The 24878-nt window shown below is 41.1% G+C and overlaps 1 protein-coding gene across 8 annotated transcripts in view; it reads left to right on the top strand.

Annotated features, from left to right (window-relative positions):
* The window catches only part of LOC132393991 (band 4.1-like protein 4A), a 131123-nt gene extending 120275 nt beyond the window's left edge, over positions 1–10848 (top strand). For all 8 annotated transcript variants that reach the window (XM_059969544.1, XM_059969546.1, XM_059969545.1 and 5 more), the window contains one exon: positions 7–10848. In XM_059969544.1, coding sequence (XP_059825527.1) covers positions 7–130 — 124 coding nt within the window. In that variant the 3' untranslated portion in view covers positions 131–10848. The remainder of the gene's footprint in view (positions 1–6) is intronic.
* The last annotated feature ends 14030 nt before the right edge of the window (positions 10849–24878 follow it).

Raw genomic sequence — 24878 nt, 5'->3', positions numbered from 1 at the left:
CGGCAGACTATCTCTCAGATGCTGCAAGCAAGAGGCGATTTTGAAAATCCCGGGAGTTTACCAATGGTTAGGGAATGGTGGAAGTCGGAACACTTGGCACAAGTGGCGATGGATGTGGACCCAAGTTTAGAATGGAGTCAGCATTTCGGTCGTGCCCTGCTGTCAACCCTTCTTTCCTACAAGCAAATTTATGCTGATAAACAAAATGCTGCCAGGCAAACAACCCTTAATTCAAATTGGTGTCATCTCCTGCTGCTGGCAGTCCTAAGAGTTCTGTGAGTCTTCCTTCACCCCTTGCTGTGCTTGATATGATCCTGACAACCACAACCATCCACCTTATCCATGTAAAGCTGCCCAACACCACAACAACCACTCATCTCCCAGATCGAACACACCTGCCACTGTTGGTGAGTACTGTACACACTAGAATGTTAACTTTCTATGATTTATTACATTGAATATTACCTTAAATTGATGAAATATAATACAAATGTTGTCTTGTAGTACTGCTTTTCTGTCGTATTGGTATGAAAATGTGAATAAATTACAGATAAAGCATATTTAGGAAGCCCTCTGGAACACATCCCTATTTTCACCATTTAAATAACTATTCACATTATGTGTCAACTTTGAGGAACATATCCCCCGCATATAATGAGGATAGGGTGTACACTTTTTTAAATTAATTTTTTTATTGAAGTTCATCATCAAACAAGCATTTCGATAAGATGTATTTCAGACATTGTACATATATATCATATAATCATATATATCACAAATCTCCACAAAGTATTTATCTGAGGTATACATTTATAGAAAAGAAAAAACAAACAAAAGGAAAGAACTATGTACAAGTAGGGAGTGATCTTTTTTTTTACAACATATTCATTGATTTGTGAGAATAAAATCAGGCCTATGAGGTATTATGTAGTTAAACCATTTTCCCCAGTATAAATCAAATTGTTCCAGCTTATGGTTAACAGATGCTGTTATCTTCTCCATTTTGTAAATGTCCATTGTAATTTCCATCCATGTATTTAAAGTTGGCTCTCCTGTGATAACCATTTCCTAGTAAGAGTCTTTTTACCAGCCACCAACAGTATATTCATTAAATATTTATCTCTTTTCAACCATTCTTGAGGTATATATCCAAAATATATGGTCTTATTCTCCAAGGGTATTTCACATTTAAATATGTCTTGTAGGGCATTGTGTATCCCCCTCCAATAGTTTTTGATAACAGGGCAGTCCCAAAAAATATGATAATGATTTGCATTTTGATTTTCACAATTTCTCCAGCAAACAGGGAGGTTACTATCATAATGGGATTTCTGAGAGGGTGTAATAAAATATCTTATCAAGTTTTTCCATCCAAACTCTCTCCATTTCTGTGAACTGGTACACTTCCATTGATACCCCCATATTGTTGTCCATTCTTCCTCAGATATAATTATCCTTCCTTCCATCTCCCATTTTGTTTTAATGTATGAAGTCGAATGTGTTTTAAGATTTGTCAACACCTTATACATGCTTTGAATGATTCAACTACCATTATCTGAATTATATGCTTTTCTAAAGAGCTCTATCAAGCATGTATTTGGCTTGGTTACATTTTAAGTGTCTTATTAATATATTGTCGCATCTGTATATACCGATAAAAAATCTTGTTTTTCTAATAAGTGTTTCTCTTTAAGCATTTCAAAACTGAACAGTGTTCCTTCTTTCATTATGTTGCAAAGAACTGTTATTCCTTTAGCTGTCCAATCCTTAAATCTAGCATCCAGTTTATTTGGTGTAAAATCCGAGTCATATGCACACCATTTAAGAATTGCAATATCTCCCTCTAGATTATATTCTTTTATAGTAGTTTTCCATATTTTAAGAGTCAATTATACCCATGAGTTGTCAATAGTATTTATGTACCTTTGCAGGTTGTTATCAGCCAAAATTGCTTCTATGGGGATGGGAAGTACCCGCTCTTCAATGTTTTTCCATTGAGCATCATATGATGGGTTACACCAGCATATCACAGCTCTCAACTGTGCTGCAAAATATTAATCTCTAAGAGCAGGTAGACCCCATCCCCCCTTTTCCTTTGCTAATTGCAAAGTTTTGAGACGAACTCTAGGCCTTTTACCCTGCCAAATATACCTTGATAGCATCTTGTTCCATTCATTGAATTGATTTTGATTAATCTCTATTGGCAGGGTCTGAAAGAGATGTAACAGTCTGGGCAATATATTCATTTTAATAGACTCAATCCTTGAACTGAGACTGAAAAAAAGGAATCAGGTTCCATCTTGCCACATCTTACTTAATTTTTTTATATAGAGGCTGCTAATTACATTCTGATAATTTTGCCAAATTTTTGGCATAATGATGCCCAAATATTTGAAAGACTCTGTGTGCCATGCCTAGGGGTATCAACTTTCAATTTCTCTTGGTGGGCTATAGTAATATGAAAGTAATTGGGTTTTATCTATGTTGATCTTGTATCCTGATAATTGACCATATTGTTCAAAGGATTGCATTAATTTAGGTAAAGAGTATGTTGGTTGCCCTAGATAGATCAAAATGTCATCCGCTTAACAAGCCAATTTATGCTCTATCCCTTTAATAGTAATTCTCTTGATATCTTCATTTTGTCTGATGTATTGAGCTAATGGTTCCAGATATAACGCGAAGAGCAGTGGTGACCATGCACAACCCTGTCTCATGCCCCTTTCTAGGGTAAGACCATTTGATAAATATCCGTTGATTTTAATCCTAGCAGTAGGATTGTCATATAGTGTCTGTATAGTTTTAATAATTGTGTCTTGGAAACCAAATCTATGTAAAACTCTGTAAAGAAAATTCCAATTAACTGAATCAAATGCTTTGTTTAGCGTCCATGCTTATCACCATTGCTTCGATTTTATTTTTTTGTATATGATCCATAATGTAAAGTGTCCTTCGTATATTGTCTTGAGTCTGGTGTTGTTGTATAAAACCTGTCTGATCATTACGTATCAGTATGGGTAGAAACTCCTCTAATCATTTGGCCATGACGGAGGTAAATAACCTATAATCTACATTAAGAATGGATATTGGTCTAAATGACCCGCATTCTATTTTATCCTTGCCTTCTTTCGGTATAGCTGAGATTATTGCTTCCTTCCAACTGGGTGGCATTTGTGCCTTTTTTGGAGCCCAGTTCAGTGTGGGGAGTGAAACAGGAATTAACTCATTTTTAAATTCTTTGTACCACTCTGCCGTATACCCACCTGATCCTGGTGACTTGCTTAATTTAAGCCTACTAATTGCAGCTTTTAATTCAACTTCAGTTATGTCCGCAGTCATCGTTCTATTTTGTTCTTTGCTTAAAGTGGGTAACTCTAGAGAATTCAAGAAGGTGTCAATTTGGGTTATGCTTCCCCCTGGAACTTTGAAATATAGCATTTTGTAAAACATTTCAAAAGCTTCTTGAATTTCACTTAGCTTATTTTTTATCATTTTCGTTCTTGGGTCCCTAATTCTATGAATTGTATTTTCTGCTATCTCTTTTTTCAATTTCCACGCCAGTATTTTCATAGATTATGATCCGCTTTCATGATGTCTCTGTTTGAGAAACATTAAGTTTTTCCTGATTTCTTGTGCAGCCAAATTATTTATTTCATTCCTAATTCTTTTAATTTCCCCTAATGTATCCTGTGCCAAATTCAATTAGTGTTTTTCTCTACTTCCTTCAGCCTATTTTGTAATTCCTCTGATGCTTTATTCCTTATTTTTTTCTTATATGAAGATATGGCTATAATTTTCCCTCCTAAGACTGCCTTCAGAGTATCCCATAAAATGGGAGGTGAAACCTCTCCATTATCATTAAACTCTAGGGACCAATTCCTTTTTTAATTTGTTCCTTAAAGTATGGCTCCTTGAGTAGACTTGAATTTAGTTTCCAAATAGTATTCTTTGGTTGTAGGTCAAAATCAACAGATAAATATATAGGTGCATGGTCACTTACATCTATTGTCCCAGTTCCACAGATGTTTATTTTGTCTTTGTCTTTTCCAAATGTTATGAAATTGTCTAATCTTGTATATACAGAATGGGGAGCAGAATAATGAGTGTAATCCCTTCTGTCAGGGAAAAGGTCCCTCCATATATCAATTAAACCAACATCCTCAACATTCTTTACATAAGAAAGTGTATTAACTTTCTTAGGTAAAGATTTTGTTTCATATTTTTTTTCTATTGGAAGAGTCCAAGTTTGGTTGTAATTGTAAATTTAAGTCTCCCCCACATATCAGGAGACCTTCTGATTCCGTTACCATAATATCAGTAATTTTCTGAAAGAAATCAATATCACTTCCCGTGGGTGCATATATATTCAATAGAGTAACTGAATTGCTGTCTATATTTCCCCCTTACCAGAATATATCTGCCCTCTTTATCTCCCATTTCGAATATTTTTTCAAAATTTAGCTTACTTGAGATAAGAATAGCAACTCCTCTCCAATGTCCTGATTTATATGAGGAGAAAAACAGATTAGTGAACGATGAAAAGACCATGTCCGGAATTATATACAGGCCTCTGAAAAGCAGCCAGGATATAGGCTACAAGTGACAATGGCAGATATAAAAGGCTTGTCAAAAGGGCAATGTTAGTCATGGGGTATTTCAATATACAGGTAGATTGGGAAAATCAAGTTGGTGCTGGATCCAAAAAAAAAGAATTTGTAGAATACCTACGAGATGACTCCTTATGGTAGCTTGTGGTTGATCCCACTAAGGGAAAAGCAATTCTGGATTGGGTGTTGTGTAATGAACTAGATTTGATTAGGGAACTTAAGGTAAAGGAACACTTAAGAGGCAATGATCATAATATGATAGAATTTACCCTGCAAATTGGGAGAACCTAAAGTCAGATGTATCAGTACTACAGAAGCATGAGAGAGGAGCTGGCCAAAGTTGATTGGAAAGGGGCAGTAGCAGGAATTACAGCAGAGCAATAAAGGCTGGAGTTTCCAGGAGCAATTCGGAAGGCGCAGGATATATATGTACATCTCAAAGAAGAAATACTCTAAAGGCAGATTGATGCAACCATGGCTGACAAGGGAAGTCAAGGCCAACATAAAAGAGAGGGTATATAGTAGAGCAAACATTAGTGGAAAAGTAGAGGATTGGGAAACTTTCAAAACCAACAAAAGGCAACTAAAAAGACATTAGAGTGGAAAAGATAAAATTTGAAGATAAGCTAGCCAAAAATATCAAAGAGGAACCAGAGTTTTTTTTAGGGAAATGAAGAGGAAAAGAGAGATGAAAATAGATATTTGACTGCTGCAATACAATGCTGGAGAGTAAGTAATGGGGAATAAAAAAATGACTGACGAACTGAATAAGTATTTTGCCTCAGTTTTCACAGTGGAAGATACTAGCAGTATGCCAGAAGTTCAAGTGTTGGGGGTAGAAGTGAATGCAGTTGCTATTACTAAGGAGAAGGTGCTTGGGAAACAGAAAGGCCTGAAGTTAAATGAGTCACTTGGACCAGATGAGTTACACCTCAGGGGTCAGAAAGAGATAGCTGAAGAGACCATGGAGACATTGATAATCATCCTTCCAGAGTCACTAGATTCTGGAATAGTTCTAGAGGACTAGAAGATTGCAAATGGCACTTTACTCTTCAAGAAGGGAAGAAGGTAGAAGGAAATTATAGACCAGTTAGCCTGACTTCAGTGGTTGAGAAGATGTTGGAGTCGATTGTTAAGGATTGATTTCAGGATTCTTGGAGGCACATCGTAAAATAGGTCGAAGTCAGCATGGTTTCCTTCGGGGAAAATTTTGCCTGACAAATTTGTTAGAATTCTTTGAAGACATAACAAGCAACATAGAGAAAGGAGAATTGGTAGATGTTGTGTATTTGGATTTTCAGAAGGCCTTTGACAAGGTGCTGCACATGAGGCTGCTTAACAAGTTAAGAGCCCATGTATTACAGGGGAGATACTAGCATGGATAAAGCATTGGCTGATTGGTAGGAGACCAGAATATAAAAGCAAGGATGTAATGTTGAGGCTTGATAAAGCACTGGTGAGGCCTCACATAGAGTATTGTGAGTGGTTTTGGGCCCCTTATTTTAGAAAGTTTGTGCTGACATTGAAGAGGGTTCAGAGAAGCTTCACAGGAATGATTCTGGGAATGAAAGGCTTATTGTATAGGGAGCATTTAATGGCTCTGAGCCTTTACTCACTGGACTTTAGAAGAATGGGGTGGGGGGATTTCATGATCTCATTGAAACCTATTGAATGGTGAAAGGCCTGGATAGAGTGGATGTGGAGAGGATGTTTCCTATGGTACAAAAGCCTAGGACTAGAGGGTACAACCTCAGAATTGAGGGCCATCCATTTAGAATGAGTACGAGGAGGAATTTCTTTGGCCAGAGGATGGTGAATCTGCTGAAGGTGGTTGTGGAGGCCAGGTCATTGAGTGTATTTAATGTGGAGGTTGATAGGTTCTTGATTTGTCAGGGCATGAAATGTTATGTGGAGAAGCCTGGAGATTTGGGTTGAGAGGGAAATAGATTAGCCATGATGACATGGCAGAGCAGACTCAATGGGCCAAATGGCCTCATTCTGCTCCTTTATCTTATGGTCTTCTAGTTTTGTAAATTGTCCTGTGATTAGGCTGGGGTTCAATAGGAAGATTGCTAGACGATGTGGCTCGCTGGGCTGGAAAGGCCTGTTCCATGCTGTATCTCTAAAAAAATCTTTGGGTTGCAGGTTATCAGGTTCCTGGTAGTTTATCAGCATTTAGACCATTAATTTCTCTAATTCATTTTATTAATAATAATATATGTCAGCTCCGCATTTACTCTAGATGTATAATTTTCCAGTATTTCTGGTAATTGCCTCCAATTTCTTCTGTGAAGACAAATACAAATACAGTATTTCTTTAATTTCTTTGTTACCTAATTCCTCAATATAATTCTCCAGTTTCTTACTGCAGATGACCCAAATTTATTTCTGCTAATCTCTTACGTGTTGCTAACATACTTAAGTTTTTACCTGTTACCTGCTGGTTACTCTTTGGTTCATAAAATCATATAAGATATTGGAACAGAATAAGACCTTGGCCCATTGAGTCTGCTCTGCCATTACATCAGTGCTAATCCAATTTTCCTATCAGCCCCAATTTCCTGTTTTCTCCCCATTTTCCTTCATGCCCTGACCTATCAAGAATCTATCAACCTCTGCCTTAAATATACATAAAGACGGCCTCCACAGTTGCCTGTGGCTATGAATTCCACAGATTTACTACTCCCTGGCTAAAGAAATTCCTTGTCATCTCCATTCTAAAAGAACATCCCTCTGTTCTGAGGCTGTGTCCTCTAGTCTTAGACACTCACACCATAGGAAACATCCTCTCCACATCAACTCTATCAGGCCTTTTACCATTCAATAGGTTTCAATGAGGTCACCCCTCATTCTTCAAAATTCCAGTGAATATAGGCCCAAAGCTATCAAGCTGTCTTCATATGCTAGGCCATTTAACCTCCTTTGAACCCTCTCCAGTTTCAGTACATCCTTTCTTTCGTAAGGGGCCCAAAACTACTCACAATACCCCAAGTGAGGCCTTACCAGTGCTTAAAAAGTCTCAACTTCACATCCTGGCTTTTATATTCTAGTCCTCTTGAAATGAATGCCCTATCACCACAGCATGTTTCTTCTCCCCTCTTCCCTTCTGAGTCATAGAGGCAGACTCAGTGCCACCGATCACTGTCACTTTCCTCTGTTAGGTCATCCCCACCCTGACAGTTTCCAAAATGGTATACCTATTGTTGAGGGGGATGGCCACAGGGGTACTCTGCACTGGCTCCATAACCCCTTTCCCCTCCTGACTGTCACCCAGTTTCCTGTGTCTTGCACCTTGGCTGTAACTACCTCTCTACATGTCCTGTCTATCACCCTCTCAGTCTCCCAAATGATCCTGAGTTCATCCATTTTCAGCTGCAACTCCTTAGCGCAATACATTTGAAGCTGCAGCTGCAACTTCTCGCTGGTGTAGTCGTCAGGGAGACTGGAAGTATCCCAGCCTTCCCACATCCCACAAGAGGAGCATTCCACTCTCCTGTCTGGCATCTCTACTGCCCTAGCTGAGCAGATATAAAGAAGGGAAGAGAAAAAAAAACTTGAGATTTTCTTTTGCTTTCTGTGACTGAAGCATCTCTTTGCTGAAGCTTGAGGAACTAAGGCCTCAAGATCATACTCTAACTCCGTCCACTCAGGCAACGGCCACTTTGCCTGCCCCTGCCTTCTTTTAATTTGCTCGTGTTAATCAATCCCCAAACACCAGTTGGCTGCTGGTCAACACTCTTCTTTGCTGTAGCAACCTGCTGCTGCCTTTTGTACTCAGGCAGTCAATCTGATTGAAAATCCTCTCCTCTTAAAACTTATGATGTCTGGATTAGCCGCTATTCAAAGCTCATATAACCATATAACAATTACAGCACCAAAACAGGCCATCTCAACCCTTCTAGTCCGTGCCGACGCTTATACTCACTGTTCTGAATGCACCACAGCTCTGAGGGGCCGAAGGAGGCCCCTCCTTAGTGAGAATCACAAGAGCGTTATTGGGTTGGGTCAGAGGACCCACGAAATGAGAGAGGGAGACCTGGCCATTGTCTCCTGGAGACAACGTTTATGGATTGGGGACAATGCTACGTGCAAGCCCTCAGGCAAAGTGGACTGGTTGAGAGAGGGATTGCATCATCCCAACCTGATTGACATCTGAGACCCCGTGAGGAAGTATAAAAGAGGGTCTGGGGGAACAACCCCTTTTAGACGCACCAGAAGAAATGCTAGCGATCCCGTAATAGCGGGAAGCCACGTGCGTTCGGTTCCCTTGCCTGGGGGCTGGTGGCTGGTACCACGGAAAACAACTTGGAACTAACAACGGGGAACCAACTCCCCCGACGCAACAGATTGGCCTCATAAAAGTCCCGGGCAAGTATAAAACCGTCTCTCTTAAACCCAAAAGCTGCAGCTTGAAAGGACAGTGACTTTTATCTTTCCGTCGGACAATACAATATCCCCTAGACAAATGATAGAGCTATTGCTTAATTGATGATTATTATTATACCCGCATTTTTTGATTGAGTATTGACGACGTATTTTATCTGAATGTCTGTATTAATCTTATTTTTGTGCCCCTTTATAAATAAAGACTTTTAAAAATAGTACCATCAGACTTCAATGGGACTCTATCTTTGCTGGTAAGTGACCCAGTTACGGGGTTCGTAACAACAATTGGGGTGCTCGTCTTGAGATTTGAAACCAAATTGGGGAGCCAGTGAATCGAGCTTGTAAGTCCAAACTTGGATCTGGTACGCGGGTAGCCAGACGGGAAACCAGCAAAGATGGATGTAGATGAATTTATAGAAAACCTGACTCTGGAGGTGCTAGAAGCGGCCACCAAATCAGACTTGGTAAATTTGGCAAAGGGGTTAAACCTCGCAGAGGTGAGGTCGTCAATGAAAAAGCGGGAGGTGCGAAGGGCAATAACCCAGTATTATATTGGGAAGAATGTGTTTGCAGCTGAGGTATTGGAAAATATCCCTGAAAAGGTACCAGCTAGTGGGATGGCTCAGTTAGAGTTGGAGAAATTAAGGTTGGAACATGAAATTAAGTTAAAGCAGCTGGAAGCAGCCGAGAAAGAGAGAGAGAGAGAGAAAGAGCCGAGAAAGAGAGAGAGAAAGCGAAAGAGCCGAGAAAAAGAGAGAGAGAGAGAAAGGGCCGACAAACAAAGGGATCAGGAGCTCCAGCTAAGGGCATTAGAAGTGAAAAGGGAGCAGGAAAGAGCAGAGAAGCAAAGAGAGCATGAACTTCAGTTAAAAAAGCTGGAAGCAGCTGAGAGGGAGAGGGAGGCAGAGAGACAGAGGAAACATGACTTGGAGATGGAGAAGTTAAAGTAAGAGCAATGCGGTCAGGGGTCGGACCAAGAGGAGCGGTTTGATGTCAGTCGGGCATTGAGGTTAGTACCCCCGTTCGAGGAGACGGATGTTGATAGTTATTTCTTGCTTTTTGAAAAGGTGGCAGTGAATCAGGAGTGGCCCAGAGATCAGTGGGTGGCGTTGTTACAAAGTGTGTTAAAAGGGAAGGCACAGCGGGCATATGCGGCGTTGTCCATGGAGGAGGAGAGTTATGACAAAGTAAAGGCGGCCATTCTCTGGGGTTACGAGCTAGTACCTGAAGCCTATAGACAAAAGTTCAGAAATTTACAGAAAGGGTGGAATCAGACGTATACCGAGTTTGCCCATGAGAAGGGTGTGCTCTTGGACTGTTGGTGCACTGCAGAAATAGTGGGCGAGGATTATGGGCGTCTCAGGGAGTTAATTTTGATTGAGGAATTTAAAGATTGTGTTCCGGAGGAGATCCGGATGTATTTGAATGAGAAGCCGAATAAGTCCATTTCAGAATTTGCTAGGTTCGCAGATGACAAAGTTTTCCTCGAATAAAAGTTCCCCGAGAGACTGGGGGAACGATCGAGAAAGTCCGCCAGCTGAGGCAGAGGTCCCACCAGGAGCTAGTGGTAAGGTCGAGGGGGAAAGGCCAGACGGCCAGAGATTCCAGGGCTTGACCTGTTTTAATTGTGGGAAGAGCAGGCATGTTGCGTCTCGGTGCTTTGCTCCGAGGAGGGAGACGGGAAAAGGGAAAGCAGCAGTCCCTCTCGGATGTGCCGTGGTAATCAGTAGATTGACAAGAGAGCCCCGGGTAGACAGAGTACGAGAAGGGTCTGAGACTTGTCTGTCACACGGAACCGTGTCTGTGAGGGAGGGGGACACACCAGTTCCCGTACGAATCTGGAGAGACACGGAGGCTGAGCTGTCGTTGATCAGCAGTAAGGTACTAGAGCTTGGTCAAAAGACGAGAATGGTAGCTGTAAAGGGAATAAGTAAAAGGATAGAAATGGTGGCCTTACATGAGGTCATTATGGATTGTGAGCTGGTGTCTGGACCCGTTGAAATAGGGGTGCCATCAGAATTCCCGAGAACTGACACGGACGTCCTTCTCGGTAACGATTTAGCAGGTGGTAAGGTTTGGGCAGCCATGACGAGGACCGGCCGGCCGGTGAGTGTTGAGGCTCCGCCCCTAGAGTCCCAGATCTATCCTGCATGCGCGGTCACTTGCAGCATGTCGAGACAAGCAGCTGAGAACGAGAGCAGTTTAAATCTGGCCAGTTTTGATTTGGCCGAGACGTTTCTACCGACCCTGTACCATGAGGGTTTAGAGGGTGGTAAAATGAAGAGTAGTAAAGTGAAAGAGGGTAAGGGAGCGGAGGTAGATCTGCCCTTAGCGAGGAGAAAGGTCCTAGAGGCAGAAAATAAAGATGAGGAACCGATAGAGCGGTTAAGAGGGCCAGAGTTGGACAGGGATGATCTGTCTGGTTTGGCAGAACTGTTTGAGGAAGTTGAAACTTCTAAAGGTGTTCCCGATCATGAAATGAGGGCAGCCCTAGATGAAAAGGGTTCCCTTACCTCAAAGAAGTCTGCTGGATTGGCGGATGAGGTTGTTTCAGCCCGCGGGGTTGAGTTTACTCTGGAAGGGAGTTGCCCCAGAGAGTACCTGGGAGAAACGGGGGAACTTAGAATTTGAAAAGGATACGGGTATTGAAAGCCTGGAAGAGGCCAATGTCCCGCTTGAGTGTGTCCAAGATGGGGATGCACGTGGTGCTGAATCTGGTAACGGAGCTCAGAAGAAGTCTGAGGTATTTGATTCAGTGGAATGAGGCAGCCGTCCTTGTGGGTCAGATAGACTTGGTTCAGTGGGAAAAGGGTTAACCTTGGTAACAGTGGGAAGTGAGAGTTCCCAGGTGTTTGTGCTCAAAGGTGTGTTCAAAGTTAATGCAGAATTTAAGAATGGGGAGATAAGAATTATTATTGAAGGAAACGGAAAGTCTGTAGTTCCCAAGTCGAACTAAGAAATTTTAAACCCGGCAGATCGCTTACAGAGTAAGCCGGGAGATAGCGGGGCCCCACACTCTATTGTTATGCCAGGATGTGGTGTGAAGAGGCTGAATTCGAAATGCTGCTTGAAGGAAGAGTTCGAATTAAAAACCAATAGCCTGAAGGATCCTGACGAGAGGGCTAGCCACCTGTGTAAAATTAAAGAATTGGGTGGAAATGGTCCAAGTTTGGGACACGGTGTTGATAAAATAACCCCTATGAAAAAGGCGGGCGGGAGTTTACCTTGCCAGATTACTCAAGTTCCCCATGTGGGAACTCACCGGAAAAGAGACGACGGTTAATGGGGATGCCATTTTAAATAGCAAAGCAGGTTGTGCGGGATTTCGCCACAGCCTGTGAATAATAAAGACAGCCCCCTTGGAAGCCTGCCTGTTAAGTGAAAACGACCGAAATGATTAGTATTCACATAAACTTTTGTAGATGCACATAAGCTAAGATCACAACTTCTTAGTTTTGTTGCTTAAAAAAAATAGGCGGTTATTAAGTTGAAGTCTGATGCTACAAGACTAGTAAGGTACAAGATGTTAAAATATTAAAGGAAATGCCACTGTAATCGTCAACCGTTTGGATGCTGAATTGAATGTATCACTGTATTACTCTGTAGAAAAAAAAACTTTTGTATTGTGTTAGCTTCTAAAACCCTGTAAGACTCTGTACTACTTCGTTTCACCGCTGGTGAAAACGCTTTGAAGGAAGGGGGTGTTATGAATGCACCACAGCTCTGAGGGGCCGAAGGGTGCGGAGTAGCCCCCTCCTTTGTGAGAATCGCAAGAGTATTATTGGTTTGGGTTAGAGGACCCAGGAAATGAGAGAGGGAGACCTGGCCATTGTCTCCTGGAGACAACGTTTATGGATTGGAGACAATGCTATGTGCAAGCCCTCAGGCAAAGTGGGTTGGTTGAGAGAGAGATTGCATCATCCCAACCTGATTGACATCTGAGACCTCATGAGGAAGTATAAAAGAGGGTCTGGAGGAACAACCCCTTTCAGACGCACCAGAAGAAACACTAGCGATCCCGTAATAGCGGGGAGCCATTTGAAGGAAGCCACGTGTGTTTGGCTCCCTTGCCTGGGGGCTGGTGGCTGATACCACGGAAAACAACTTGGAACTAACAACGGGGAACCAACACCCCCGACGCAATGGATTGGCCTCATAAAAGTCCCGGGCAAGTTTAAAACTGTCTCTCTTAAACCCAAAAGCTGCAGCTTGAAAGGACAGTGACTTTTATCTTTCCATCGGACAATACAACATCCCCTAAACAAACGATAGAGCTATTGCTTAATTGATGATTATTATTATACCCGCGTTTTTCAATTGAGTATTGATGACGAATTTTATCTGAATGTCTGTATTAATCTTATTTTTGTGCCCCTTTATAAATAAAGACTCTTAAAAATAGTACCATCAGACTTCAACGGGCCTCTCTATCTTTGCTGGTAAGTGACCTAGTTACGGGGTTCGTAACATCACCTAGTCCCAGTGGCCCACACTGAGCCCATAACCGTCCGTTCCTTTCCTGTCCACATACCTATCCAATTTTACTTTAAATGACAATACTGAACCTGCCTCTACCACTTCTACTGGAAGCTCATTCCACACAGCTACCACTTTCTGAGTAAAGAAATTCTCCCTCGTGCTACCCTTAAACTTTTGCCCCCTAACTCTCAAATCATGTCCTCTTGTTTGAATCTCCCCTACTCTCAATGGAAAAAGCCCACCCACATCAACTCGATCTATCCCCCTCATTATTTTAAATACCTCTATCAAGTTCCCCCCTCAACCTTCTATGCTCCAAAGAATAAAGACCTAACTTGTTCAGCCTTTCCCTGTAATTTAGGTGCTGAAACCCAGGTAACATTCTGGTAAATCTTCTCTGTACTCTCTCTAATTTGTTGATATCTTTCCTATAATTCGGTGACCAGAACTGTACACAATACTCCAAGTTCAGCCTAACCGATGCCTTGTACAATTTTAACATTACATCCCAACTCCAATATTCAATGCTCTGATTTATAAAGGCCAGCATACCAAAAGCTTTCTTCACCACCCTATCCACATGAGGTTCCACCTTCAGGGAACTATGCATCGTTATTCCTAGATCACTCTGTTCTACTGCATTCTCCAACACCCTACCATTTATGATGTATGTCCTATTTGGATTATTCCTACCAAAATGTAGCATCTCCCATTTATCAGCATTAAACTCCATCTGCCATCGTTCAGCCCATTCTTTGAACTGGCCTAAATCTCTCTGCAAGCTTTGAAAATCTACTTCATTATCCACAACGCCACCTACTTTAGTATCATCAACATACTGACTAATCCAATTTACCACCCCATCATCCAGATCATTAATGTATATGACAAACAACATTGGACCCAATACAGATCCCTAAGGCACACCACTAGTCACCGGCCTCCAACCTGACAAACAGTTATCCACCACTACTCTCTGGCATCTCCCATCTAGCCACTGTTGAATCCATTTTACTACTTCAATATTAATACCTAATGATTGAACCTTCCTAACTAACCTTCCGTGTGGAACCTTGTCAAAGGCCTTACTGAAGTCCATATAGACATCATCCACTGCTTTACCCTCGGCAACTTTACTCGTAACCTCTTCAAAAAATTCAATAAGATTTGTCAAACATGACCTTCCATGCACAAATTCATGCTGACTATTCCTAATCAGACCCTGTCTATCCAGATAATTATATATACCATCTCTAAGAATACATTCCATTAATTTACCCACCACTGACGTCAAACTGACAGGCCTATAATTGCTAGGTTTATTCTTAGAACCCTTTTTAAACAATGGAACCACATGAGCAATATGCCAATCCTCCGGCACCATCCCCGTTTCTAATGACATTTGAAATATTTCTGTCAGAGCCCCTGCTATATCTATACCAACTTCCCTCAAGGTCCTAGGGAATATCCTGTCAGGTCCTGGAGATTTATCCACTTTTATATTCCTTAAAAGTGCCAGTACTTCCTCCTCTTTAATCATCATAGTTTCCATAACTTCCCTACTTGTTTCCCTTACCTTAGACAATTCAATATCCTTCTCTTTAGTGAATACCAAAGAAAAGAAATTGTTCAAAATCTCCCCCATCTCTTTCGGCTCCACACATAGCTGTCCACTCTGATTGTCTAAGGGACCAATTTTATCCATCACTATCCTTTTGCTATTAATATAACCGTAGAAACCCTTTGGATTTATTTTCACATTACTTGCCAAAGCAACCTTATATCTTCTTTCAGCTTTTCTAATTTCTTTCTTAAGATTCTTTTTACATTCTTTATATTCCTTGAGCACCTCATTCACTTCATGCTGCCTATATTTATTATAGATCTCCCTCTTTTTCCGAGAAAAAGAGGGATCCCTTGAAAACCATGGCGCTCTCAAACTTTTAACCTTTCAACCTAACAGGAACATAAAAATTCTGTACCCTCAAAATTTCACCTTTAAATGACCTCCATTTCTCTATTACATCCTTCCCATAAAACAAATTGTCCCAATGCACTCCTAAGTCCTTTCACATCTCCTCAAAGTTAGCCTTTCTCCAATCAAAAATCTCAACCCTGGGTCCAGTCCTATCCTTCTCCATAATTATATTGAAACTAATGGTATTGTGATCACTGGACCTGAAGTGCTCCCCAACACATATGTCCGTCACCTGACCTGTCTCATTCCCTAACAGGAGATCCAACACTACCCCTTCTCTAGTCGGTACCTCTATGTATTGCTGCAATTTATCTTTCCCTCTTCTTACTAATTTATAATTAATATATAATTCTTATATAGTTTATCTTTCCCTCTTATTAATTTTTTGGTCACTTATTATTCTCAGGTTCTTTTACAAAGTCGAAGTCAAGTAGTCAAAGTGAAGTTTACTTCAAAGTAAATGTATGTTACCATATACTACCTTGAGATTCAATTTTTTTTTACAGGCATTTACAGAAAAATAAAGAAATGCAATAAAGCAAGGACATGACAAACAACCAAAGTACAAAAGAAGACAAATTGTGCAAATGGAAAAATTAACTGCGAATATGAGTTGTAGTGTTCTTGAAAGTGAGCGTAGGTTGTTGAATTAGTTCAGAGTTCAGCAGCATGGTAAGCCATTTCCTTTGATATAATACAATCAACTTCTCTTTACCATCACAAACAAGGACAAACGTAGCAAAAATTAGTGGGAAGTTAGAAGATTGGAAAGTTTTTAAAAGCCAATGGGCCACTGAACAGCTTAAGGAGAGAAAAGATGAAATATGAATGTAAGATAACCAACGGTGTGAAGGAGCTTCTCAAAAGATTTTTCAAATATATAACGACGAGTAAAAGAGAGGCAAGAGTTGATATCTGACTGCTGGAAAATAAAGTCTTGCTTTTATGTTCTAGTCTACTCAAAATGAATGTTAACATTGCATTTACCTTCCTTACCACCAACTCAACCTGCAAGTTAACTTTAGAAAATCCTACATGTGGACTCCCAAGTCTTTTTGCACCATTTATTTTTGAATTTTCTCCCTATGCTATATTCCATCTGCCATTTCTTTACCCATTCTCCCAATCTATCTAAGTTTGTCTGCCGACTCCCTTCTTCCTCAACACTACCTGCCCCTCCAACTATCTTCTTATCATCCATAAACTTGGCCACAAAGCCATCAATTCCATGATCCAAATCATTGAAATACAAAGTATAATGTGAAAAGAAGCGGTCCCAATACCAACCACTCCAGAGCACCACTAGTCACAGGCAACAAATCAGAAAAGGTCCAAGAGATTTGTCAGGCAAGGTTTTCCCTTAAGGAACCATGCTGACTTTGACCTATTTTATCATGTGCCTCCAAGTATACCAAAACCCTATCCTTAATAACAGACTTCAACATCTTCCCAACCACTGAAGTCAGGCTAACTAGTCTATAATTTCCTTTCTTTTGCCTCCCTTCCTTCTTAAAACATAGAGCGACATTTACAATTTTACAGTGCTCCAGAATGGTGCAGCAGACCTGATGGGCTGAATAGCCTAATTCTGCTTCTAGATCATAGAAACATAGAAATCTCCAGCACATTACAGGCTCTTCGGCCCAAAATGTTGTACTGACCATGTAGCCCACTCTAGAAACTGCCTAGAATTTCCCTACCACATAGCTCTCTATTTTTATAAGCTCCATGTACCTATCTAAGAGTTTCTTAAAAGACCCTATTGTATCTTCCTCTAACACTGTCACTGGCAGGAATTCTTCACACCCACCACCCTTTGTGTGAAAACTTAACTCTGACATCCCCCTTGTAGCTACTTCCAAGCACCTTAAAACTATGTCCCCCCATGTTAGACATTTCAGTCCTGGGGAAAAAGCCTCTGGCTATCCACATGGTTAATGCATCTCATCATCTTATACACTTATGGTCCTTTTGGTCTAAAACCTTTTACAATATCTCAAACAAAACCTCAAAAGGCTATTTTGATTCAAAGCTGTCAAGAGATTTTTTAAAAGCAATGAGTTCATTAACTAGGGAGCAGAAGGAGTGGTTGGTGAACATATGATCAAGCTGAAGACAGTAACTAAAAGGTGTGCAATCCAGACATAGAAAGATAATTTTATGGATTGTTAGGGGTCACCCTAGTTTGAAAAGGGGTCCAGAATAGACCCTATGAACTGTGTTTTTATTAAGAGAGAGAGAGAGTGACAGCAACTGCTCGAAAGAATGATGTTATGGTTCTCTGCCGGCTTGTTTACCTTTTCCCCGAGGTCACTTTGCCTGCTTGTAGAGTTCCTGCAGAAAGTGGAGGGCGGAGCAGGTTGATGGACAGCTGGTGTCCAACATGGAGAGATAAAAGCCAGGTCCGCTGTTACACAGACAGACACACCAAGTCACACCACGAGACACACAGTGCAGACACTGAGCGAGCTTTGTTGCACCCGCAGGAAGGTGGGGGTTTGGAGGATCGATCGGGGAAATCGATCGGTGGCTCACAGTGTGAGAAGGTGTGACTGGTAGGGAATTATTTGTGTGTCCACCCTCGCCTGGGTGGTAATTCCACCTCTGAAGAATGGTCATACGTGCTATGGTCATAGTCGGTGACCACAACAGGACTTTGGAAGACAACGGGAAGATTGACGGCATCACCTCTCACCTCTCTCTCTCCCTCTCTCTCCAACGTTACTCAACTAACTACCTCAAACTGAACTGAACTCTCTTCATCATATCGTAAGACTGTACCCATTTACCCCTGGGTTTGCAAGAGCCTAGTTTTGTTCCTATTTCCATATATATATATCATTGCTAACCTGTTCAATATATTTGCATTTATATTACTGTATATTTATATTACTGTATATTACTGTATAAACACTATTAGTTTTAGTAATACCAGACTCCAGAGTGTTTTCCATTTCTGCTGGTTCTTTAACCTGGCATGGGGTACGTGACAGGATGAAGGATAAGACATATTGCATGGCATGCAAGTTCCTGATGAAAGTCATCCAAAAGCAAAATGGATGCTGAAAAGCTGAAATAACCACAGGAAATAATCAGTTGGTCGTGCAGCAGCTGTAGACAGAAAGAGAGCTAGTCCTTTCAACAGGACTGGGAAATGTGTTTCCATTTTAATCCCTGAAGAATTCATAGTTCTTGTTTGCCTCAGATACAAAAGGGCAAAGATATGCAAGAATTCTGTTGGAAAACCATATGATCAGCAGAATTGGATGTGAGCGGCTGGAAATAGGACTGTGGAATAGTATGTACATATATCTCAACAGATGTAATGAGGTTCAAGACCACTTTATTGACAGGGAAATCAATAATAATTATGTGTCAGAAATAGCTCAAATATTTTCCAGGGAAATAGCAATATATTTTAAATGGACAATTTAAGTCAAGATCTTGTTACCAGGAAAGTGGATGAAGGGAAGGCAGTGGATGTTGTATACATGGACTTTAGTAAGGCCTTTGACACGGTCCCACATGGGAGGCTAGTTAGGAAGATTCAGTTGCTAGGTATACATGGAGAGGTAGTAAATTGGATTAGACATTGGCTTAATGAAAGAAGCCAGAGAGTGGTAGTGGAGGATTGCTACTCTGAGTGGAGGCCTGTGACCAGTGGTGTGCCACAGGGATCAGGGTTGGGTCCATTGTTATTTGTCATCTATATCAATGATCTGGATGATAATGTGGCAAATTGGATCAGCAAATTTGCTGATGATGCAAAGATTGGAGGTGTAGTGGACAGTGAGCAAGGTTTTCAAAGATTGCAGAGGGATTTGGACCAGTTGGAGGAATGGTCTGAAAAATGGCAGATGGAGCTTAATGTAAACAAGTATGAGGTATTGCACTTTGGAAGGTCAAACCAAGGTAGAACATACAAGGTAAATGGTAGGACACTGAGGAGTACAGTAGAACAGAGGGATCTGGGATACATAATTCCCTAAAAGTGGTGTCACAAGTAGATAGGGTCGTAAGGAGAGCTTTTGGTATATTGGCCTTTATAAATCAAAGTATTGAGTATCAGAGTTGGAATGTAATGGTGAGTTTGTATAAGACATTGGTGAGGCCGAATGTGGAGTATTGTGTGCAGTTTTGGTCACCTAATTACAGTAAGGATATTAATAAGGTTGAAAGAACGCAGAGAAGGTTTACAAGGATGTTGCTGGGACTTGAGAAACTGAGTTACAGAGAAAGGTTGAATAGATTAGGACTTTATTCCCTGGAGCATAGGAGAATGAGGGGTGATTTGATAGAAGTGTATAAAATTATGATGGGTACAGATAGAGTGAATGCAAGCAGGCTTTTTTCACTGAGGCTAGGGGAGAAAAAAACCAGAGGTCATGGGTTAAGGGTGAAGGGGGAAAAGTTTAAAGGGAACATTAGTGGGGGGGCTTCTTGGTGTGAGAGTGGTGGGAGTGTGGAATGAGCTGCCAGATGAAGTGGTGAATGCGGGCTCACTTTTGACATTTAAAAACTTGGGACAGGTATATGGACGAAAGGGGTCAGTGGGACTTGGCAGAAAAATGGTTCAGCACAGCCAAGAAGGGCCAAAAGGCCTGTTTCTGTGTTGTAATGCTCTATGGTTCTATTTGGAGGATACAATTATCGAAAGCATTGCATGAAGGCAATCCACCTGCACAAGGTGTTTGCACTGATTTTATTTATTTACAGTCAATCAAAAGAATACAACAGCATACACTGGATGAATTTCTACTTCGATAACTATTAGGAACTAATCCACAGTTTTATAGTACTGTTGTAGTATTGGTAGTGTTCTAATTAGTTCTGTATTTCATTTAAATACTTAAATTGTTACTCAATTTGTCTTTTTTATACCTTTTTAAGATTGTGCATGAAACTTCAGCTAATGGGGGCAGTCGCTTAATTGGGCCAAAGTGTGTTGGTCCTGATGTGTCTCAATTAACAGGAATCCACTACTTCACAGAATGGCTGGAATTCTGCCTTGCATAATTATTTGGCTAAATTCAAACAATGTTCATCATTGTTTTCTAAGTTATGATTTTGGAGTATCATATGAAGCCAGTACAACTCCTCCAAGACTTTCTGTGGGTCTGGTAACCCACAGAGCTAGGCTCGAGGGATTTATTTTTCCTTGCACTTGGCCTTCATGCCATAATCATGTTGTTTAATGTATGAAACATAGTTCACTTGTAGCTCCTTTGTGAGAAAACAATACACCACATAAAATGTCGATTTATTTCCCAAAAATGATTTTGGATAAATCTATGCCTACATAAATTACATATTTATTAAGGACCAGAATTTTAACGAGAATTATCAGTGCTTACATTTACCGTGCTTTTATCATACCATATATTTCAGATACAATTTTTGTCCATTTGTATTTATCCTTCATTCCTTTTCTCCTTACTCGCTCAAATATTTAATCAAATAGTACAGCAAAGTTCTGATGAAAACTCTGCTAAATGTGAATTCTGTTTCGCTCTTCATAGATGCTGTCTGATTGCGGAATATGTCCTGCACTTTCTGCTTTGTTTTGCCTTACATTAAATAGGAAGCTGTTTCAAGGCATAAAGAATGAGGTTCACAAGGCAATGTATGGATCTCCTTTTGAATACAGCTGTCTGCTACAACTTTGAACCCGGGCCCATTTGTTCTGCTATTGATGGAGACAGATTTTCAATGGTGCATATCTTACAGTCTTTCCTGAGTGCAAGCAGGGCAGTTCATAATATTTTGAGCAGTCACACAAATTAACCACATATGGCTTTGGGAATTGTTCACATTGTGAACAAAGGGCTTAGGCTGCTCAACCACAACTGCTGCTGTGTGTCAGTGGGGTGAATAGTGTGTGAGCGATGCTTTCACAAAGGAGGGCAGCCACTGCCTGGAATTTGTCCCTCTGCAAGTAGATCAGCTGCATAGAACAGGAAGAGGTAAAAACAGAGAGAAGTGGTTCAGGAGGTAGCCAGACTTCCCTGTGGTCAAAGCTGCAGCTTTGGAAGCTCACCACTTATTTCCTGCCTTTGCCAGTAAAGAAATATTATCAGAAATATTTATCTTTGTTTCTCCACAAACAAAATGCTGGAGGAACTCAGCAAGTCAGGCAGCATCTATGGAGGGCAATAAATAGTGGACATTCCAGGCTGATCAGGACTGGAAAGGAAGGGGCACAGAGCCAGAGAAAGAAATAGGGGGAGGGGAATGAGTACAAGCTGGGAGGTGACAGGTGAGACCCGATGAGAGGGAAGGTGAAGGTGGATGAAGCAAGAAACTGGAAGATGATTGGTGGAAGAGGTAAAGGGCTGAAGAAGAAATCTGATGGGGAGGACAGTGGAACATGAAAGATAAGGAAGGTAGAGGGAAACCAAAGGGAGATGATGAGCAGATGAGAAGAAGTGATGAGAGGGGAACCTTCATTGCTCATTCCTGAAACCCATTCTAAGTTGGAGCCCTTAAGCTAATAACTGTTCTCAAATAAAGATTTCCTATGATCTTAGTGGCTGTAACTTGCCAGGGTCTTTAGAATGGTTGGTGCCAAATGAAGGTTGCTTCATTTAAGCATTAGAAGACACCCAGCTTACTGAATTGAATGCTGCCTCCCTGGTACGTGGGTCAGAAATATCACTGAATGGCTGCACAACATCTTGAAAAGTGAGGATAAACAGTTTGAAGTTGGGGGCCTCAACAATACCAATGACAAGAGAGATAAAGAGAGAAGGTCTCCTGCAGGCAGAGTGTGAAACAGGTTAAAAAGCAGGACGTCAAGGGCTGTATTCCACATATTAGAGTCATAGAGCACTGCATGCCCGAGAGTAAGAGGAGCATGCCCTTTGGCCCATCAAGTCTGCACCAGCCTGATTTTCTGCCTGGTCCTATCCGCAGCTGGACCATGCTTCTCATCCATGTACTTATCCAAACTTCTCCTAAATGTTGCAATTGAATTTGCATGCACCAATTCCATGGCAGCTTGTTCCACGCTCACACTAACCTCTGACTGAAGAAACTTAAATGTGACCCTTAAATGTTTTATTTTGTTTTACCCTAAATCTATAAGCTCTAGTTTTAGTCTTACTCAGCTTCAGGAGAAAAAAACTTGCATTCACTCTCCCCATTTGTATGCCTCATCATATTGTATACCTCTATAAGATCTCTCCCCATTCTGCCATGCATTTGGGAGTAAAATCTTAACCTTATTCAACCTTTACTTATCACTGTGTATGGTGGCAGTTTAATCATAATAAACAGAAACAGCACACTCTCAGGATATTGTGCACTGATTTTCAATATGATGCCACCCCTAAACACATCATCCCCACACTTTCTTTAGCATATAGAAGGAACTATTCCCTCTGTAATATTTTTTCACTCTTCTCTTTCCATAACGAACAACTCCTTTTTTTCCTCCATGGCATCTTCTCATCCTTCCTGCCAAAACAGTCATTTACTTACAGTTCAAAGTTGGGGTTTACCTTGTGATTTCCTCTTTAGTGGAAAAATCAAGTAACAACTTATTTGCTGAGCATCCCTGTTCAGTTTGTAAAAGTGATCTTGAGCTTCCAGTTGCATCTGGCTTTGATTCTCCATCCCACTCTGAGCTACCCACATTGTTTCAAAAAATCTCATAAAGAACTGGAACACCTCGGCACATTTAGAGTCTTCAGTCGAATTGAATTTAAGAATTTCAGTTAACCAACTGTACTGTGTAGATTAAGAAAATGTGAAGTCGGAATTAAAAAATAGAAAATCAAAAATACTAAAAACATACAGAATCTACAGAAAGAAAACCTCCTCCCACTTTCAAATCTCTTACTCTTTCTTCTTTCAATTAGACCTGACTAAAGGTCTTGGACAGGAACGTTGACTGTACCTCTTCCGATGGATGCTGTCTGGCCTGCTGCGTTCCACCAGCATTTTGTGTGCGTTGCTTCTATATTCTCCTTTTGGTTTTAGTTCTCTGCAATAGCTCTGACCTGCATTTCATAATATTTATATGCAGCTTTAGTTTTTTTTTTAAACTATCTGACTATCCTTGTTAAACCACAAACCATTGATCAGCCTTCACAAACTGCATATTGTCATTGCCATTCACTCTCTTACAGATTTTCTTCCTCCTATCAACCCCTTCAGGATCTCTGACCTGAGGCATTTTCCATGGTGCTACCTAACTTGCGGGTGATTCAACAGTTTTGGTTTATTCCACCAGCTGCAGTTCTTTTTGAATTTTCAATTCCTGGAATAGCCCAGTTTCTTTTCCTGAGAATCTTTACACATAAATTATTCATTTGGTTCTCATTCCTTTCCTTTTTTGACTACCTTCATTTATGAACCAAAAGAGGGCTTCCAAACAGCTTATCATCATAGATACCCTGGCCTCAATTAGATATAACCATATAACATATAACAATCACAGCACGGAAACAGGCCATTTTGGTCCTCCTAGTCCGTGCCGAACTCTTAATCTCACCTAGTCCCACCTACCCGCACTCAGCACATAACCCTCCACTCCTTTCCTGTCCATATACCTATCCAATTTTACCTTAAATGACACAACTGAACTGGCCTCTACTACTTCTACTGGAAGCTCATCCCACACAGCTATCACTCTCTGAGTAAAGAAATACCCCCTCATGTTTCCCTTAAACTTCTGCCCCCTAACTCTTGTAACCCCCTGGGTCGCCTCTGGCTCGCTCAGCTCATTCTCGTCTAGGGGGAGCAGCCTTCGGCCCCGCCAAACTGGGTAATCAGCTGGTGTGGATGCTGTGTGATGTCCCCGCCTCGCCCAAAAACAGACAGTACACCATATGCGATTAAATGAGTACAATTTATAAAGGTTACTATAACTAAGTGATTAATAACGATACAGTATATATGAAGAGAAAATTAAAGAAAAGGCGCCAAACTTATCAAAGTCCAAACCACTTCGTGCACAGCCGTTGGAGCTCAATTACTGAAGTCTTCTGGCCACCATTCGATCCCCCTCCGAACTCCTCGACTCGCAGCTCAGGACCCTCCGAACTCCTCGGACTCTCCAAACAGCTCAGGACCCTCTGAGTGGTCAACCAAGCACATCTAGCTTCATCCTCCCCCCCCCCTCCTCGGAGAATCTCCCGGCCTCGGAGCCCCCTTTGGGGTCCGATCCTCGCCCAGCTTAGAGCATTGCGTCCTCTCTCTAGACCCACTCATGCCGATCTCCCCAAAAGCCCGTCAACAAAAGCTTACAGACTCAGAAGAAAGAACATTAATCCTCATTTGGTTTACAAAGGAATACCATTCTCGTTATCAGTAAATTAGCATTCCTGCTAGTTAACAAAAAGAAGAAACCCTCTTTACACTCTCAAATCATGTCCTCTTGTTTGAATCTCCCCTACTCTCAATGGAAACAGCCTATTCACGTCAAC

This window comes from Hypanus sabinus, chromosome 5 (assembly GCF_030144855.1).
Source record: "Hypanus sabinus isolate sHypSab1 chromosome 5, sHypSab1.hap1, whole genome shotgun sequence".
Classification (NCBI taxonomy): Eukaryota; Metazoa; Chordata; class Chondrichthyes; order Myliobatiformes; family Dasyatidae; genus Hypanus; species Hypanus sabinus.
Note: the sequence above shows the minus strand (reverse complement) of the source record. Positions and strands in the feature narration are given on the sequence as shown.